A 20,973-nucleotide genomic window follows, 5' to 3' on the forward strand; every position below is an offset into this window, starting at 1 on the left:
ATATTTTTTTCGTTCCCAGTGTTAGACTTCACTAAGTCTAAGCGTTCTTAAACTTCAAGAGATAGTCTCTTCTCTCCCACTCAGGCAGGTGAGTCCCTGAAGTTAAATAAGAGAATGATCAAACCACCCAGAGTTATGCTGCGCCTGGATGACTAGGAGAACGCCCGGCCAGGTACCAAGTATAGGTTATGATGCGTGTTTGCCTTTTCTTGCAAAGGTGGCACCAGGCAAGGTCATGTCCTACAGAAAGCTTGAATGGACCAGGACCTCAGATCTGGGAGGAGCTCAGGTCCCGAGAGAGGAGTGCTAGCATTTGTAAAATCATGCCTGATTCTGCATGTTGGATGCTGGGAACTCAAACCGTGTGCTTTTGTCTCCCACTGGGCGTGCAAACACCAGACAGATCCAGGGGAAGGCGAGTTGGTGTGTTTATTCACAGAGCAGGAGTGGGAGTGCCTTTTCAAAAGGGGTTCGAATTCTTATTTCTGAAATTTAGAATTTTCCTGAACTAAGAGGCTCATTTTGCTGTTTATTAGCATTGTAACTTCAACACAGTGGTGTGCTGGTGGCTTAGCCAGCAGCTCTGGGAGGGGAACGGGACAAGGTCCTGAGGTGTAAACTCTGCCAGTTTCCATGGTGTCAATGCCACCCACCCCAACCCCCCCATGGCCTGTTTCAAACGACTGAGGCGAAGTCACTGGCCGTACAGGTGGGCAGGGCTGTGCACAGTCGGCTCTCTCCACAGCAGGAGCCCGCTCCAGCTCCCCACTCGTGGGGCAAGTCCCGTAGCATCTCTGAAGCTCAGTTTTCACCATTGTAGGTGAGGATGATTCAAAGGTGATGGGCTCAAGGGAGATATTATATTTGAATACCTTTTATAAATTGCCAAGTACCATGCCCATATTCATCATTTTCCTTAGTTTGTTTAAAATGCTATTTTTAACTAGTTGGTATTTCTCAGAGTATCCAAAGCAGTGAGTAGAAGCCACCAGAAAGACAAGGCGAAGACAGCTGGGAGCTTCCTGTGCTGGTACCAGACTTCGGTGTGTAGCTCACAGGGACACTTTGACCTACGACTTGGTTCTTCCTTTTTTTTAAACCCCTCTAAGGTGTCTGGATTTGGAACTGGGGGGGGTGGGTAGAAGGCAATAGTGGCCCCATGCCTACGCTAAACCCTGTCCCAGGACTTTAGGCCCAGATGCTAATACACGGTGATCCTGTCTCTAAACTCGCATTCCTAAAACGGCTCCAGTGGGACCGTGGTCCCTCCCAGTCTCGAGATCAGCATGGCGGGGACGCTCCAGCAGCCGGTGAAGATGTGGTGTTGTGCCAGCGGGGTTCGGACTGAAGCCACTGCCCAACTGCTTGACTTGATCCATTTCTAAGTGGAATTTCTAGTGCAGGGACAATGCAAGATCCCTGGATGACCTTAAAAGGCTCCATCAAATCTCAGAAGGGATTTTTGTCACACATGGGACATGTCTGCTCATACAGGTTAGTGACCATCCCTGCTGACACGCTGCTGACTTGGGCCTCTGTGTCACCTGGGAGGTGAGACCTGTATTTTTAGTCCCTTTCTGCTGTCTCGGGGAAGAGAAGCATGTGGCAGGAAAGCTGGCCTGGGAGTCAGGGAGCCTGTGAGGGAGAGGAGGTGGGACTCCGAGCAAATGACTGTCCCCAGTAAAACTACTGTGTCAGAGAAAGGCTAGGAGAGGTCTCGGATGGGTGTTGCCTCAGTGAGTCATCTCAGCCCAGAGGTGTGTCTCTGGAGTCGCTCCTTCAGGAGGAGGAGAAGTCCCCAAGTTGGTTTTACATCGTACAGAGAAGGCAGGCACGCACATCAGGGCAAAAGCGTCATGTAAGTTATAAGGAGGAAATTTCCTGGCCGAATTATTATAATCCTAGGACTCTTTGCTTTGTGAGAATCAGATTAACCGGCTTTGCGCCTGGGCTGTTTCTATTATCAGGAGCCCAGCTGACTGATGCTGACCGTGCCTTTTACGTTTGGAGGAATAGTGAAGAGCTGTTGCACTGCCTCAGAAAGGCTGTCCAGTGTCGGGACATCTTACAAGTGGAAAGTAGCAGAGCCGCTGGAACAGCCGTCTTACTGCCCCCCACCCCCGCCTGCTGGGAGTGTCTGTGCCAAGGCAGCCCTGAGCTTTGCGCCACGTAACAATCCTGATTAACAAACTAACATGGTATAAAAAAAAATTAGGTCGTGGAAGCCAATTAAAGAGAAAGATCGTTTTGGACAACTAATGACGGGGTTACAGTGTGTAGCTTTAAGTAACTACCACTTGCCACAGCAGGAAATGGACTTTTAGGTAAACTGCAAATTAAGCACTCTATGCATTTATTGAAACTCTTGAGTTTCTTGTTTCCCGGGCTCAATACCACCAGTGCCAGTTTCTAGCACAAAGAAGGGGAGTAGGAGGTGGAGAGAAGCGGGAGCAGGGAGAACACATCTTTGTGCTGTGTGTTTACAATCAAATGGGAACTGATGGAGTAGAAGCTGAGAAAAGATGCTAGGTAATCCAGCAGTTTCTGAAATGCAGACTCCCAGGAGAACAGGGCTCCCACCTTGAAGCAGAAACCAACCTTACCGGCAGAATATCATTTCGTGATTGCAAATCCAGATGAATCCTCACAGAGACCCATCTAGGCCTGTGCTCAGGGTGGAGCCTGCAGGGAGGGCATCCTGATGGCCGGCTGCGTTTCCTCCCTGTATCACCCTCACCCTGTGAGTGTTCTTTTCCCAGAAATTGCTGCAGCCTGGAATAATTTCCTTTTGTATGTGAAGTGCTATTCCCATCTGCTTATTTACTAGCAGGTGTTACCTTTGGGATTATGATGCAGCTGGGTGTTCACTGCTTCTGAGCTGTGTAATCAGAATTTAGCTACTACGTTGCACTAGCTTGATTTCCTTCTGTGCTGGGTAAGACTTTCCTGTGGAAATCCCCTACACAGTGCTTCAGAGCACGGGCTTTGGAGTCAGACGACTTCTTAGCTGTGTGATCTTGAGCAAGGTACCCAGCCGTGGTGTTCTCCTTAGGAATAATAGGACAGCACCACCGTAAGGCATTTGTGAGGATTCTCTGTGATCATGGGTATAAAGTAGTTATCTTAATGCCTGGAACGTAGTCAGTGTTCGGTACGTTGTACCTGCTGTAATAATAGAATGGTGCTAGGGAGTTATTTACTGAGATGCCATAAATTCAGAATTCCGTGGCTTCATGTGGGGGATGCTCCAAGAATGGTATTGGGTGGTAACCGTATTTTCCCTGATCCAAAAATTGAGCTGAGAAGTACAGAGATGACAACTCAGATTATTCGACATGTGAAATCAGAAGTATCCCAGAAATTGGGAGGAACTGACCATTAAGCTAGCACTTGTATAGAGCCACCGTTGATACACTGTGAAACAAAAGCAAAGTAGCCCAAAACAAGAGCAAATCAAATGCTGGGTGACAGTACAGGGATTTAGTGCAGGAGGACGTGTGGGAGAATGAAATATTTGATCAATATAGCCCAGAGTGAGAGCTTCAGAGAAGAGCCAGGAGCTAGGCGGGGCCCCATGGGTCAGGTTGAATTTGGCCAGGTGGGGAAAGGAGAAACCATTGCAGGTGAGGCACAGAGCTGTGCGTGAAGGCTCTGGGGATGCTGAAGATCATAGATCAGGGACTGGTGAGAAGCCCCAACCTAAGGGGTATTTGTATATTTACATAAACAAAAAATAGAGTGTTTTCATGTGCATTCTTTGGGGTTGGACTGCCTGAGTTCAAAACCACTTAGCACAGGGTGCCTGGGTGGCTCAGTTGGTTAAGCATCTGCCTTCGGCTCAGGTCATGATCCCAGGGTTCTGGGATCGAGTCCCACATCGGGCTCCCTGCTCCGCGGGAGCCTGCTTCTCCCTCTCTCTGCCTGCCACTCTGCCTACTTGTGCTCTCTCTCTGTCAAATAAATAAATAAAACCTTAAAAAAAAACAACCCACTTAGCACAGTGCTAAGTACTCAGCAAATGTAGCTCCTTCTTAGACATCAAAATAGCTGGTGTGGACTGTGTTATTGAAGATCCCTGAAGCTAGACGGACAACTTTAGACTTGATGGATTGGGACTGAGAGAGCTATTGAAAGTTCTTTTGTTTTTACTTGAATAATAACTTTATTTTTTAAGAACAGTTTTAGATTTATAGAAAATTTGAGAAGTTCGTATAAGGAATTTCCATATAATTTCCCACATTAGTAACATCCACCGTTAATATAATACTGTTATAATTAATGAACCAGTATAGATGCAGTATTAGCTAAAGTCAATACTTCATTCATATTTCCGTAGTTTTTATCCGATATCCCTTTTCTGTTCTGGGATCTCCTCAGGACGCCGCATCACCTTTGGTTCCCAATCATCTCAGGCTCCTTACATCTATGACAAGAAGACTTTCCTCCTTGTTTTTGGTGATCTTGACAATTTTGAAGAGTACTGGGCAGGTTTTTGTGGAATGTCCCTCAATTTGGGCATTTTCTCATGATTAGGCTAGGATTATGGGTTTTTTGGGGAAGGAAGATCACAGAGGCAAAATGACAGTTTTGCCCACATCATCTCAAGGGTACAAACTGTGTGGCCGTCACTGATGATGTTGACCTTGAGCACCTGGTTGAGGCAGCGCTCATCAGATTTGCCCACTGTTCAGTCACCCTTTTCCCACCTGTCCATACTGTCCTCTTTGGAAGAAGTGACCAAGCACAGCCCACACTTAGGGAATGGGGACTTATGTGCCACCTCGTTGTGTGGGCTGCTCTTTGCGGGTCGCACTGAAGAAGAAGGAGCCAGGGAGTGGGAAACTCTCCACACTCTGAGAAAAAGGGGTCGAAGGCTGGATTCATGTAGTGAGAGAAGGGGAAGTCTAGGGATGTGACAGTGGACAGAATTTAATGGGAGAGGAAAAGAGGGTAGAATCAAGGATGACCTCAAGGTTCCAAGCGGCAGTGATTAAAGGGTTGTCTGAGTGTAGACAACACAGTGTGCATTGGCTGCCAACTCCATTTCTTGGCTGTTTCACCCTGAAGGAGTCACTTTGTTCCTCTGAGTCTCTGTTTGCCCATTTGTTACCTGGGGTTGAGGGTCCCTGTTTTTCCTTCGTGGGGCTCCTTAAGAGTGAGATAAGACAAAGCAGTTTCGCGCACTCCAAAAGCATCAGGCACAAAGCACTGTAGGTCCGAAGGCTAGCTAATGGAGTGCTGGGGCCATGGGGAGAAGAGGGGGTTCTGACTATCTCAGATAACCCGGGGCAAGTTTTAATTCACACTGCATACTCTGTCATGGGTTTGTGATTATCACCTGCTAAGGAGATTTTTGCTTTCTCAGATGTTCTGTTTCTAGGGGTCTAGTGCCATGGTCTGTTGGGCAAGACGAGGCTGGTTCTGGATTGGAAGGAAGGGCTTTGCCTAATCTTCGTGGTGTTCTTACCACCTGTAGTGGCCCCTGCTTGGGGTCGCTGAAGGTTACTGGGATTTCCTTACTGATCTCAGTCCCCCCATCTTATACCCGGCCATACCTCATAGGCATTTCAAAAGCAATGCATCCAAAATGGCACTTTTGACTTCCATCTTTTTTTTTTAATTAATGATTTTTTATTATATTATGTTAGTCACCATACAGTACATCCCCGGTTTCCGATGTAAGGCTCGATGATTCATTAGTTGCGTATGACACCCAGTGCACCATGCAATATGTGCCCTCCTTACTACCCATCACCGGTCTATCCCATTCCCCCACTCCCCTCCCCTCTGAGGCCCTCAGTTTGTTTCTCATAGTCCATAGTCTCTCATGTTTCATTCCCCCTTCTGATTACCCCCCCTTTCTTTATCCCTTTCTTCCCCTACTGATCTTCCTAGTTCTTATGTTCCATAGATGAGAGAAATAATATGATAGTTGTCTTTCTGTGCTTGACTTATTTCACTTAGCATTATCTCCTCCAGTGCCGTCCATGTTGCAGCAAATGTTGAGAATTCGTTCTTTCTGATAGCTGAGTAATATTCCATTGTATATATGGACCACAACTTCTTAATCCAGCCATCTGTTGAAGGGCATCTCGGCTCCTTCCACGATTTAGCTATTGTGGACATTGCTGCTATGAACATTGGGGTGCATATGGCCCTTCTCTTCACTACGTCTGTATCTTTGGGGTAAACACCCAGTAGTGCAATGGCTGGATCATAGGGTAGCTCAATTTTTAACTTTTTAAGGGACCTCCACACTGTTTTCCAGAGTGGCTGTACCAACTTGCATTCCCACCAACAATGTAGGAGGGATCCCCTTTCTCCACATCCTCTCCAACAATTGTTGTTTCTTACCTTGTCTTGACTTCCATTTTTAACTGGAGTTTCAGAGATGTGACTGGCCTTGCTTGCCTGTGACAATGTGAAACTTTCCAGCTTGCAATGGGCTGCTTATCTGAGTAGCCAGAATCCCTCCAAACTGGATATTACACAGTGGAGGAATCCCTTTGCCTTTCTGGGCAAATGGACTCTTAGCTCTTCATATATATTTCCTCGTTATTCAGAAAGTACGCAGCCATGCTGTTGGTATTTCATTGTACTACTCTTATTTTAGCAATGAATTGTTGAGCTATGAAAGATTTTAAGCTTGTCTATGCAAGTTCCAGGGCAAATCACTGACTGCTGGGTGCAGAGAAAGAGTCAGGAAGCCTGACTCTTACGTGTACGTCTGCCAATAGCTTGCTAGTGACTTCGGGTAAGGAATGTAAGCTTTTCGTCCCTCAGTCTCCCAGTCAGTAGAATAAGTGTGGACCACCCAGGCTCGGAAAGATGGAGCAGTTGTGTAAAAATTAGCAACAGAGCCAGCTGGCAATAAGAGGAGTGTGGAATTACTGTCATAGCCATATTGCAACTGACTCAGCATATTTCAAAAATGTAAAATTGAGCCAATGAACGTATATTTGGTATTAACCAAACTGCCAAAGGCACTTATGTAAAACGAACCTCTTCATTAATCTTTAAAAAGGAGAGAGATTCTTTGGTCGACCCTGTTGGGATGAAATGAGAATGCTCTCGTTTGGTCTTTGGATTTCGTCCGTTCTCTCCTAAGAAAAGCCCATTCCTTCACAAGGGGGTGGTTTTTTTTTTTTTTTTAAAGATTATTTATTTATTTATTTGACAGAGACAGCCAGTGAGAGAGGGACACAAGCAGGGGAGTGGGAAAGGAAGAAGCAGGCTCATAGCGGAGGAGCCTGATGTGGGACTCGATCCCATAACGCTGGGATCACGCCCTGAGCCGAAGGCAGACGCTCAACCGCTGTGCCACCCAGGCGCCCCCCACAAGGGGGTGGTTCTGATACGTGTCCGTCTGGGCTGACAGATGATGGAAAGGCAAGTAAACGTGCTAGAGGCTCTGCTCGTCTCTGGGTGAGCACAAAGGTCAGCTCTGGGCATGGAGGACTTCAGAGTGTAATATATATTTCCAAAGGGAAATGCTTGCAAAATGCGAATGCCGATCCCAATTCTGACCTTGGCGCCTGGTGCCAGCCGTTGCACTGGCACCTTTGTGGAGACAAAGGGAAAAGCCAAGAAGTGAAATGATATTTTCCTTCCCTCATCATTACTCAGCACGGCTTACTTGCTTAGCTAGAAAGAATTCAAGTGTCAAGAGAAACCGCAGTGCAGAGTTCTTATCCCAAGATGTGTTCTGCCTTGTGGCCAGAGACCCACTGTGCTCCACTGCCGTTCCCGAAGTCCCTGAAGAGGATGGCCTGGTGGCTTGCGTGCTTCACTCTAACGTTCCTGTAACTTGCTTATCCATACTGTTTGAATTTTAAAGGAAAATAGTTCTTAAACTATAGTACGCATGAGAATCATCCCAGGAGGGCGCCTGGTGGCTCAGTCGGTTAAGCATCTGCCTTTAGCTCAGGTCATGATCCCAGGGTCCTGGGATCTAGTCCCACATCCGGCTTCTTGCTCAGCGGGGAGCCTGCTTCTGCCCCTTCCCCTGCTTGTGCGCTCTCTCTCGCTCGCTTGCTCGCTCTGCACTTGCTCTCAAATAGATAAAATCTTTAAAAAAGAGAGAGAGAGCATTATCTGGGGAGCTTACGAAAATGATAGAATGCTGATTCCCACCCCGAGTTCAGTGGGGCTGAGAAATCAGCATTTTTAATCTATGGCACGGGGGGGGGTTCTGATTCAGGGGGTCCGCAGAGCTACTTTGAGGTGTACCACTGAGTGCCATGCCCACGAGCAATACTATATCACACGCTGTGTGTGTTCCCTTCGTCGGTCAAGTCCTAGCTGTTGCTTTTAGAACGGCACTGGAGCTTGGCTCAGCCCCTTATTGCCTGACTTGTAACAATTTGTGACTCAGACAAAGGGCACGGGAGAAGCATAAGTTTGGGGGTCAGAAAGACCTGGGTGTAGACCTTCAAGCTTCCGCCTACCGTTCCTTGGGTAGGTTGCTCAAGGATTTTTTCTGTTTACTTACCTGTCAAATGGGAACAATATTACCACATGACTATGAGTGCGTGGATAGAACGGGTAAGCGCTTAGCACCATGCCTGGCATGTAGTAGCTAGAGGCTGAAAAAATATCACTCGCCTCCATTCTCGTGGGAAGCAGAAATTAACTTTAAAAAAAACCCAAAAAATGAAAAACCTCATATTCTCCTCCAGTACATGAAGCAGATATTGTAAAGATAAACTTTTTTCCCAAAGATTTATTTAGTAGGGCACCTGGGTGGCTCAGATGGTTAAGCGTCTGCCTTCAGCTCAGGTCATGATCTCAGGGTCCTGGGATCAAGCCTCACGTTGGGCTCCCAGATCAGCAAGAAGTCTGCTTCTCCCTCTCCCTCTCCCTCTGCCTCTCCCCCTGCTTGTGCTCTCTCTCTCTCTCAAATTAACAAATAAATATTTTTAAAAAAATGAACTATTTCTCCATTAGACACAACTGCTGTGGAGTCAGAGAAGGAGAAGTGTCCACTTCAAAAGGAAATACAAATATGAATGAAACTCAAGGATGGAGAGAAAAACAGACACCCCTGGTATTTTGTCATTTAAGTCATCATAGCATGCCATGTGTCTTTTTGTAAAATCTCTTTATTTCAGCCTTTGCTGGGTCCCCACGTAACCTTCACTGATTCAGTCATTAAAGTGACAATTCCTAATTATAAGCTACAGTAAATCAAGTCTAGAAAGGGACTCTGCGGCAAGAGGGGCATAAGTCAGCATGTGGCTTAGATGCTCCCTGCTTCTCAGATGCATCAGCTCAGCCACCAGGTCTATGGTCATGTCATAATGTGCTTGTCCTGAAGGCTGTATGGTTCCTGCTTGGACTAATGGGTTTGTTCAGCTCTGAAAGAAAATATAAACATTTTTTAAGGGATGACTGGGTGGCTCAGTCGGTTAAGCATCTGACTCTTGATTTTGGCTCAGGTCATGATCTCAGGGTCCTGGGATCGAGTCCCAAGTCAGGCTCCCTCCTTGTCAGGGAGCCTGCTTCTTCCTCTCCCTCTGCTGCTCCCGCTGCTTGTGCTCTTTTTCTCTCTCTCTCTCAAAAAATAAATAAATAAAATCATTATATAAATGAGGATTTATTTATTTGAGAGAGAGAGAGAACACATGCGTATGGGGTGGGGGGGGCAAAGGGAGAGAGAGAACCTTAAGCAGACTCCTCACTGAGCTCAGAGCCCGACTCAGGGTTCAGTCTCACGACCCTGAGATCATGAGCACAGCTGAAACCAAGAGTCAGATGCTTAACCGACTGAGTCACCCAGGCGCCCCAAGAGAAACTTGTTTTAATGCCCAGGCGAATAGATTTGGGGCCTCGTTACACATCACTTTAACAGTCAATGGCTTTTTTAGCAGTCTTGAAAGGATGCCCCTCCCTAGTTCCTTTAGGTAACACTGACTTCTGTTGTAAATACACATTTCCAAGAGGGGTCCCCGGGGGCAGGTGAGGAAATGCAGGTGTGTCACCGCGCGGGTACCTTTGGTGGACACTCCCCAGGGCCAGTGCAGAGAATTTGGATCAGGTGTTTAACCCGAAACCACACCTGCTCCTAGTCAGACTCTCACAGGGACCACCTTGTTTCTCAGAATTGAGCTAGTAATGGATTATTTGGACCGGGTTGTTCAAACTCTTTCCAGGTGAAATGCGAACATGACAGGGGGCTGAGAGAAACAAGGCACCATTATACCTGTGGTATCCAGCGAGCTCCTTGCTGGAACGGGCTTTCTAAATTGAGTCTCAGCATATCGCCCCACATCTCCCCCCGTCCAACCTGGTTTTACAGTTGCAGGAAAAAAAATCATCTTTGTTCTTTGTGCTGGTTGATTAATTTTAGGTTCACTGTTCTTATCCCATCTCATGCTCATGTGAATACTTATGTAATCCATTTCTGTATATCACATGGTCCTCCTCCTGAGGACCCAAATCGGGGAGGGGGGGGAACCAGCACAAAATGCCTATCTGCATTCTCTGGCTGGAGGAATTGCAAGTTCCCTGAAGACCTTTGGTCAGCTTAAAGCCACAGTGTCCTCTCCCGACCTTCTCTCGGTCTTTTATAAAGGAGAGGCCGTAAATCCTATCCCTGGGGCGGGACTTCGTTTTCTGAAGACAAACCTCTGGAAACTGAGAGAATAAGACCAGTAAGCCCTGTTCTGTGATTTTAGAGCCTGATCCAATCCCCTTTGTTTTACAGGAAAAGAAGCTGAGGTTCAGAGAGATCCATACAGTAACTAGGAACTTCTTTTTTTAAAAAAAATTACCGCCCGCATTGTGTGTATCAGGACATGGGCCCACAACACGAGGCTTATCACAGGCCTCCGCAGGTTACCTGAGTTGCCAGATGAAGATCGGGGATGGCTGGTAGACCAGCCGAGCCGCTGGCCAGTGCGTGCTACCTAACGAGTGAAGAAACGTTTGCTGAGCTCCTTTGGCGCATGAGCGCTCTGCAGTGTTCTGAGGAGCTGGGGAGAAGGAAGGAGAAGTACAAATGGGGAGAAAAATAGGAACTTTAAGAAATTGTTCCCTGCTTCGAGGAACTTAAATCTACAGTGAATTCCTTACTGACAGGTGTTTCTAAACCAAGATAAAGACATATTACAAATATCTAATACAAAATATTGAACCAAACAGTATACTCTATTTAATGGCCCAATTATGTAGTCCTAGAAAGGTGTGGGAGGAAGAAAGAGGGGTGCTGGCTCCCAGAGGACCAAGCCCCGTGTTTTCCACACTGGACTGTTAAAGCCACCATTCTCTTATTTTTTCCGTGTATCCTCATGATTATGGCTCGGGGAAGGGGCTCAGTTTGTCCTTCTTGAGTCAACGTGTGGCTCATTGGATAACATAGTTATGGGGCTATTTCTGTACGCCCATCATGACCGCTTTTGTAGGAATGCTTTCTACTCACATGGGTCTCTTGTTTTTTTCCAGTGGCCCACCCTCAGGACCCTCACCACCCGTCGGAGAAACCTGTCATTCACTGCCATAAATGTGGGGAGCCATGCAAGGGTGAAGTACTTCGGGTCCAGACCAAACATTTCCACATCAAATGTTTCACCTGCAAAGGTATGGTGCCTCCAGCTTCCTGGTTTTATGGCGTGTCCCCATCTGTCCCCATGCCAGGCCACCAGGTGGTGAGTGAATGTGCTCAGAAGCCCTGGCATCACTTCCCTTTTCTAGGCTGGGTGGGATTAGACTCAAGGGGGAGGCCAAGCCTCCTGAAGACCAGTGGTCCATAGGCCTTTCGGTGTTTATTGAGGGTCCTGGTCCTGGGAGGAGCGAGAGCAGTAAAAACCGTTCTGTGTTTTGTACTTTATATTTGTTTTCCCCTGAAATGAGGGACTCTTACCCCAAAGTCACCTTGTCCCAAAAGCCATTATTTATAGAAGGGCTGGCAAGCTTGTAAGATTAGGGTTCTAAGTCACTGGATCCTGTGGCACCGGTGAGTGGGGAACACGTGTGCACACGTGTGTATTCAGAAGTGAGAATTAATCACCAACACTTGGAAGTTCTCCAAGAAGCTAACGAGTTGAGGTTGATTTCCATTAACAAGCCTCCCTTTTGGGGTTTGTAACTGTTGGCATCTTGGTATGAAATATGCTGACCTGTTATTCTAGAGCCAAGGCGGGGCTGAGTGGGGAAAGAGAGGAAGGAGAGAGGGGTTTGTGTGTTTATTTGAGGAACCGGTTATTTGAGCTGAGGTCATGTGGGGAACTCAGGCTGGTTGAGGGATCCAGGAGGAGAGGTGGAAGGAGAGACGAGATGATGAGCCTGCTTTGTAGCTCACGCTGCCCTCTGCGTGTGGTGGCTACTCTCATCCCTAAGAAACGCATTCCTTCTCAGTGCCTTAGTTTATGAATTCAGCATTGCCATCTTAAGCCATCTATCCCTGGCCAGGGAGGTTCTCAAGGAGACGCCAGGCCACCTAGTGACCGCCAACTACATAAAAGCAGGAGGGGTGGGGGCTTGTCTGGAGTCCACAGCTATTTGTTTCACCAAGGGTAAACTTTTCTGAGAAAGAGCATTGCCATATGGGTCAGGTGAAAAGACAGAAGGGGAGGGGAGGACATCAGTTTAGCTCCCATTGAGCATGACAGGAAGGCTGTAATGCACATTTTATAGGGAGGGATTCTTTAGTTCTTCCACAAACCCCTAGAAGTAAGTAGCAGAAATCCCATTTTCAGACAATTCAGGTTGGCCACCAGGAAACATGAGGGTCACCCCGAGGGTCCTGACTGTGCTGCCGTTCTCTGTGGCTTGAGTCCTGCCCTCGCCAATGAGTCTCTCTGTGAGCTCAGGCAAGTTACCTCTTGGTGGCCCCATGTCCTTATCTGTACAATAAAGAGACCAGACCATGTGATACTTAAGTCATCCTGGGTCTGAAGTTTGCTGATTGCATATACACAGAACGATGTGTGTGTATCACAGAGAACCCAGAGGTGCTGAATTAGAGCCCTTAGCGTGTAAGAGACAAAATGTTCTTTGGTTACATCCAGATTGGTTGACTAAGAGTCAGGCATCACATTCCGTTTCATTTTTTGCTCATAAATTTCCTGCGACTTGGCTCAAGGGGTAGATTTGGTCTGTGATAGATACGGTCCTCAAGCAGCGGGGGCCTTGCATCTATTCTGTATTTCTAACTGGAAGTACAGAGTGTTAGTCTCAGATCTGGGTAGTCACTGTTCACACGAAGGAACTAGAAGACGTGTTTATCCCCCATGGCTGGAAGCTTCCTTGCTATTTTTCTCTTCTAGTTTAAACCTAAAGACTGAATGTAAATTATTTATGTTGGAACGTTTTCCCATAGACTTTGTTTCATGCTACGAATGTGTTCCTGAAAAGTCCAATGTTTGTCTAGATTGAATCATATTTTAGGAGTGCTTGCTATTTGTAGGAACTATTTTGAATTTAACAAAACTTTACTAAAATAAATGTCTTCTATTCCTGTAAATTTGTATTTTCTCACACTTAATCTGTCAATATCTGTTGTCTTATGTCCCCAATCCCTTTTCTTTAATATCCAAAGAAAGTGGCTTAAGCCCCTCATTCCCTATACCCTGGCAAGTTCATTCCTTTCCCCCAAGATTCTAGAGTGATGTTGTCCAAGTAGAAATATGGTGCAAACCACGTATGGAATTCTAAATTTTTGAATAGCTATATTAAAAAGGTATAAAGGGATGGGTGCAATTAATTTTCATAATGTCTTTTATCTCTATATACCCAAAATATTATCATTTCAAACATATGATTAATGTAAAAATTATTGAGACATTTGACTTTTTTTTTTCATACTAGCTTATTAGCACATCTCAGGTTGGACTAGTCTCATTTCAAGTACTCAAGAGCCCTTTGTAGGAGCACCTGGGTAGCTTCATCAGCTAAGTGTCTGACCCTTGATTTGGCTCAGGTCATGATCTCAGGGTCATGAGATCAAGCCCTGACTCAGGCTCTGTGCTCAGCGGGGAGTCTGCCGAAGTTTCTCTCTCTCCCTCTCCCCCTACCCCCACTTGCATGAGCGCTCTCTCTCTCTCTCTCTCTAAGATAAATCTTTAAAAAAAGAAAAGCCCTTTGTAGTTAGTGGCTACAGTATGAGACAACACAGTTCTAGAGAGTCCTTGAGGTTGTTGTTTTTTCTTTTTTTAAGATTTTAATGTATTAGAGCATGAGTGGGGGGCAGAGGAAGAGGGAGAAACAGACTCCCCACTGAGCTGAGAGCCTGATACGGGGCTTGATCCCAGGACCCTGAGATCGTGACCTGAGCTGAAGGCAGACACTTCACCGACTGAGCCACCCAGGGACCCTGAGAGTCCTTGAGGTTTGCATTCTTATGGTCCCCTCTTGCTCCAAATTCTTTCCAGTACCAAGTTCTTGGCTTGCCTTTGTGAATGCTGCTCCTTGTGCATTGCTTCACCCCACCACGACGGCCACCATGCCTCTTTATTTCCCAAAATACCACGGACACAAGGCAGCTGTTTTCAGCAGACTTTACTGAATTTTACAGACATTATCCATTGGGATAATGGAGAGAAGTTATAGCCTGGAACAGGCAACAACAGTCCTAATATTCTTAGGCCATGTCCAGAACAAGAAGCTCATCATTGGCCAGGGCTCGCTCGCTCTTTCTTTCTTTCTTTCTTTCTTTCTTTCTTTCTTTCTTTCTTTCTTTCTTTCTTTCTTTCTTCCTTTCTTCCTTTCTTTCTTTCTTTCTTTCTTTCTTTCTCTTCATTCATAGGCTTTAATTTTTTGTGCAGTTTTAGGTTTACAGAAAAAGTGAACAGAAAGTACAGGCCAAGGCCATTTCTCATACATATTCAGAACCTCCGCCTGCCGCCATCTTGGTGGGTCTTCCTCTCTTTTCCCTTCTCGCCTCTATCCCTAGGACCTTGGTTTTCTGCTCCCTCACTGCCCTGACTCTAAGTAGTCATAGAGTCTCTACTTTTTATGAATTCATTAAGATGGTTTCCCAGAAGAAACAAAAGTCTTCTCCTTGAGATATGCTGTCTTCCTCTTAGCCCACATGGCCCAGACTGCAGCTAAGTCTAAAAACAACAGTTTTGTTTTCTGCCTGTTCCATCTAAAGCAGAGGTGTCATGTCCAGATAGTGAGCTAATATCCTGGGAGAGAAGATGTGGGGTGGAGAGCAGTTGCTAGAACAAGCCTGGGCCTTGGGGCAAGAGCCAGCCAAGTGCAGAGGAAGAACATTCAGGTTCTGACTCTGATTTGGGGGCCAGACCAGAGTTTCTCCTTCAAATTCTCGCCCCCCCCCCCACACACACACTTTCCTTCACTCATATAACTTGTTGCCAAAGCCTCACAGCTCTTGAATGGGGCCAGAGGCTGTTTTCCATAATTAGAAAGAGCCTCCTAAAATGCCAACACCTATGGGAATAAAAAGCAGAGCTGAACTCTCTTACTAGGAATGGGTTTTGAAAGGAGAGGGAGAAAGAGGATAGCAAACATCTTCCATGAGAGCCAGACATGTAGGAAGGTAGGAAAGGGTCACTTCGGAGGAACCTAGAGTTCAGAGCATGAACTTCAACTAGTGATCAGTCCGTGAATTCACAGGGTTAGCTGTCACAGGATCAGGGTGGTGAGCAGGGATTTTGTTGGTGAACCCATCTCCCTAAAATGTCTGACGTCTTGGGATCTGATGGTGTAGGAGTTATTTATCCCATTAGTAAATGTTAATTGGACACATACTCCTTGCGGGATATTATGCTAAGTGCCGAGAATAGGAAGAGACAGCACACTGCGTTTGTCCTCAAAGGACCCAGAGGGTATTTGGAGAGACATACAAATAAGCAGCATTGATGATATTGAGTAATAAACGCTGTGATGGAGAAATCCGTAGGACACTAACTGGAGGCAGGGAGACTCGGGGAGATAGAAGAGTCATCCAGGTAGAAATAATGTAAGGTAGCAGCAGGTGTGATAGAGAATTGGGGGCAGATCTAAAAGACATTTAAAGTTAAGGTTGATAGGATTTGGTGACCGTATGTGAGGAGTGAAGAGGATCCAGGTTTCCAGCTGGACTGCCTGTGTGGACAGATGGTTGCCACCCACTAAGGAAGAACAAGAGCACTGCATAGGGTCGTTCCAGGCGGAGAGTTCAGCTTGGGATACATCGAGGCTGAGGACACATGGTGTATTCAGAGTCCGGTGGGTTTAGCACTCAGGATCCAGGTACTGGTCTGTGTTGGAGGAAGGGTGATTTTTAATTTTTTTAATTAAGTAAATTCTACCCCCACCATGGGGCTCGAACTCACGACCCTGAGGTCAAAAGTCACATGCTGTACCAACTGAGCCAGCCAGGCGCCCCAGAAAGAAGGATTTGAAAGTCTTTCGGCATCTAGGTGGTGGCTGAAGCTAGATGATGGTGTGTGACATTGCCCTAGCAAAGGGCAAAAGGCAGGAAAGGAGTGACAGAGAGTGACAGAGCTTCTGAAGGAGGTGGAACCCAGTTTCCATTTGTAACCTCGGGAAATGTACCCACCTGCTAATGAGATGAGGAGAGTGGGAAAGTGTTTCAATTAACACTGGGTTCTATAATTAAAAGAAAAGGAAATCCCAAAAGCTTCTGTTATTCTTTATAATAATCCAATGGGAGTAAAACATGGCTGCAGGGTTCTGGACGGAGCTGTGCTTTGTCTTGAGTGCTCAGTAGCTTTGTTTCTCACTTTTCCAATTCGCAGCAATCGTCCCAAGTCAGGAGTTTGTTCCTTACTGCTCTCTGTTCATTCTGATACCGACCCAGGGATGGGATAGTTTTTTAATTATGACCTTGTCCTCATCATGGTTGTAATAATGCTCCATGAGAGAATAAGAAGTCCATTTAAATATTATGCAGTTAATATTTAACTATATATTTAATTAATTATGTATTTAATATTTAATTGCAATTTTGTATATGGCTTATCATATTGATACATTACATTGTTTGTTATAATTTTTATTATTTGTCTTGAGCGTTCAAAATAATGCCCTAGATTCATTTTTCTGCCAAAAAATTCTAGAGCATTTAGAAAAGACCAGGGACCAAAAAACATAATAAATAATAGATAGATAGATAGATAGATAGAACAAACGAACAAACCAGGGACCAGAGAGAAAGAAGATCAAGAAGGGCCGTTGGGCAAATATTTTGTTTTCAGTGAGCCTTTCCTGGAATATCCTGTATAAGATTTTAATTCCTCCCTGTATCACGTTTCTCCCTGCTTTATCTTTTTTCCCTTAACGTTTAGCATTATGTAATATTTTATTCATTTATCTTCACCCTCTACTAGACAGTAAGTTCCTTGGGGGCAGAGACTTTTGTCTGTTTTGTTCACTACTATATATCTGGTGCCTAGAACAATGCCCAGCATAGTAGGTGCTCAGTAAGGTGAATGAATGAATGAATGAACAATAACCGTGTATTTCTTTGGAACTTGAGTATTCGTAAATGTTCCTAATGGCATAGCTAGTCTACAAGATTTCTCAAGTGCTTAAAATCATATATGTCCTCTTATGGTTACTAGACAATAACATCATCTTCCAGAAAGAAGGGGTGTTAGGAAAGCTTTCTATCATTGATGACAGAGCTGAGCATCTGTCTGGCAGGTAGAACGGCTAAGAGATGGTGCTGGGAGCTGTTGGTGAGGATCTTGCTGATGCTAAGTGTTTGTACGGGTTTAGACCCTGAGCTTTCTCCTCTGGGCTTACATGGGCAGACTGGATGTGGGTTGTTCAGGGCCTCAAGAAGGAAACTGATAAAACTCCAGTAAAATGGAAGTGGTTTCTTAGATCTCCTAGGAGCTGAGCTTGGGCTTTTAATACATATTTAGAGAATATTAGTCATTCAGAAATTTATTAAATGGCAGATTTAACCAGAATGCAAGGAAAAGAAGTCTTTTATAAATGTGGTCCCTTCTCACAGCAAATGAGAAACCACTTCCATGCCATCTTTTGTTTATAAAGGATAATCCTTCTGAATTTTGTACCATGTTAAAGTGTTACCCAGTCAAATAAATACAATTTAGATTTTTAAATAGTTGAGGTTTTGAATGCCCAGCTGGAACAGAGAAAGGGCTCATAAATTCTCCAAAATATACTGCTTAATATACTCTCTTAAATATACTCTCTTACTGGGAGCTGATTATCTATGGGTCTCTTGTGAACAGAGGTGCTAGTAGCCATTTGTTCTGAGTTTTCTTTTCAAGGTTGTTTGTAGAGTCAAGTTGGAAGATATTGTCCCTCTGGAGTAGAGGGTAGATTTGTTTGCTGTCTAGTGTATTAGAAATAATATCTACACCTGAAGCAGAAGTTGGGACAGGTTTGCTTGTGGCTGATTGTAAAAGATTGGGGTTTCCTAAGCTCAGGGTTCTTCGGCTGGGAAACAAACTCATTGCACACGCATGCACTTCTCTTGCGTCTGGGGACTTACGGGGCCTGGAAGACCAGTGACAAATATGAAGCTTGTGTTGCCTGCTCTTAGCAGGGAAGGCTTTCGCTTCGGACGCAGGGCTTTACGTCTTCTGCCAGCACCCGTAAAGCTAGGGCAGGGTCACCTGCTAGCTTGCAAATAAAATCTCAGGTTCTTTACAGTTCTTGACACCTCTTAGTCCATGTCCTTGAAAGCTTATTTCTTGAGAAAGGGTATGCTGAAGTTTACCCAACTTGATCGAGGAAGTTCCCGTTCTCTAAGAAAATGATTTGGACAACAAAGGTTGTGGGAGCGTTTATACTATAGAGGACGGGAGGAAGCTGAGACTGTCCTCAGGCTTTTCAAAGCAAGCATTGGACCAGTCGTATTGCTGGTTCTTTTCGTCTCCCTGAACGCTGGAGCGTCCCATGGTCAGACCTCACCTCTGTGTCCACTTCGTTGGACTTTCCAGCCTGCAGACTGTTGTTTATAAGTCACTCAGTGTATGGTTTTTTTGTTTTGTTTTGTTTTTTTGGTTTTTTGCTAGAGCAGCCTGAATGGACTAAGACAACACATTAATCAAATGTTCAAATAATCATACAAATAGGACTTCCAAGTGTGATCAGTGCAACAAAGGGAGAACAAAAAGCTGCAGGAACAAAGATGTGAGTTTGCAGCGGGAGGATCTTGGTGTGTTTATGGTGGGGGGAGGGGGAGGTGGTCAGGAAAGGCCCCCCCACCCCCACCTCTCTAAAAAAAAGTTTAAGCTGACAACTAAAGGCTAAAATTACAACCACCCCTTATTCTTCCCAGTAAAAAACGTCAACTAAATGGACTCCATTATTCCAAAGAATAGATTTGTAATTTGTATTCTTTTCTTCCTAAAAGTCACTTGATTTTTACATAAATCAACCTGGTAATACCGATGCTTGATGGCCTTCAAATCTTTACCATGTGAAATGTTTACAGAGCATCTAGCATCTATCATTCACTGTGCTGGTCTGTGGAGGATTGAAAGGGCTATATGACATGGGACCTTCTTCTGAAGAACCTGTGACCGGGTGGCAAGCAATGTGCTTACTAGTGGAACCCTCGCTGGCAGCAGACCAGTGCAGGCGAATGGTCCAGAGCCCAGGTGTGCTGAGTCAGAGGCTGAGAAGCCACCTAGAGCTCAGTGGTCTGGGGATGTTGCTGGGGAGAAGCAGCATATGATAAAGCATGGATGCTCCGGAAAACTTAATAACCTTCCCGGGACTGGAAAGGGGGTGCGTGCTAGCTGTGGTCAGGGGTAGGGCTACATCGTTCAAGGCAGCAGATGGTGAAGACAGGGGTACGGCTAAACTTGACATTGGCCTTCATTCAGGCAAACGGCTTCCTACAAAAGTGAATGGAACCATGATGTTCCCATTGTCATTTGAAAGATGACATTTTAAACATTAATTATAGTAGCTATTCCTTTTCAAAAATGGAATTAGTGTTATATGTTATTTATAGTCACATAGTTTTAAAAAGACTTCTGAACATTGGGTATCTGGAAAATTTTAAGAATCAGGTCATGTAAGCTCTTCCCTCAAGATCGTATTGGCAGAAATTGTTATATTGAGTTATGTTTTAATAGAGACGGTTGCTGCTTAGCGATGAGAGTCTCAGCAATGTGTTAGAGGATGTGGAAAATGTCACCTTTTGATGGCTTTGAAAAAACTCCTTGTCCTCTATAATGGTCAATCATTAAGAGAGCCCATGAACACCAAACTTATTTTTAAGGAGTTTATGTAAAACCATTAGAAAATTCAGGCTATAACTCTTACTAATGTCAATGAATTGCAGTACATTTTTCAAGAATTACTCTTTAAAGACTGAGTTTTGTAAAGGGGCTTGGGGTAAACATTCCATCTGTAACAGCACCTTCCATATTTGCCGTCTTGGAGTCTGGAGGATGTTTACTAGGTCAAGATCATTCCATATAGAATATGTGCATTTATAAAGTACGAGGATCTTTATGGAGTAAGATGGATGAAAATTGTAAGGTGGTGAGCTGGATATACAGATTAAGGATTTTCTGTATTTAGGGTTTTTTTAAATGTATTTTTTTAAATTAGTTTCAGAGGTAGAATTAAGTGATTCGTCAGTTTCATATAACACCCAGTGCTGATTATATCATGTGCCCTCCTTAATGCCCATCACCCAATTACCCCTTCTCTCCTCTCCCCTCCCCTCCAGCAACCCTCAGCTTGTTTCCTAGAGTTCAACATCTCTTATGGTTTGCCTCCCTCTCAATTTTCACCTTATTTTATTTTTCCTTCCCTTCCCCTATGTTCATCTGCTTTGTTTCTTAAATTCCATATATGAGTGAAATCATATGGTATTTGTCTTTCTCTGAGTGACTTATTTCACTTAGCATAATACCCTCTAGTTCCATCTATGTCATTGCAAATGGCAAGGTTTCATTCTTTTTGATGGCTGAGTAATATTCCATATATATATAGAATATGGAATACATACATATATATACACACACACAGCCCACATCTTCTTTATCTGTTCATCTATTGATGGACATC

At 44.9% G+C, this 20,973-nt stretch overlaps 1 protein-coding gene across 14 annotated transcripts in view; it reads left to right on the top strand.

The window, feature by feature from the left end:
* ABLIM1 (actin binding LIM protein 1) overlaps nucleotides 1–20,973 on the top strand; it is a 289,693-nt gene that overhangs the window by 135,569 nt on the left and 133,151 nt on the right. For 13 of the 14 annotated variants that reach the window (XM_087862674.1, XM_087862677.1, XM_087862680.1 and 10 more), the window contains exon 2: nucleotides 11,443–11,577. In XM_087862674.1, the coding sequence (XP_087718800.1) occupies nucleotides 11,443–11,577 (135 nt within the window). Of the gene's footprint in view, nucleotides 1–8,946; nucleotides 9,047–11,442; nucleotides 11,578–20,973 lie in introns of all 14 variants that reach the window. The other variant, XM_087862675.1, reaches the window with a different exon arrangement.

This window comes from Ursus americanus, chromosome 6 (assembly GCF_024610735.1).
Source record: "Ursus americanus isolate L20-20 chromosome 6, mUrsAme1.1.p, whole genome shotgun sequence".
In the NCBI taxonomy this organism is placed as follows: Eukaryota; Metazoa; Chordata; class Mammalia; order Carnivora; family Ursidae; genus Ursus; species Ursus americanus.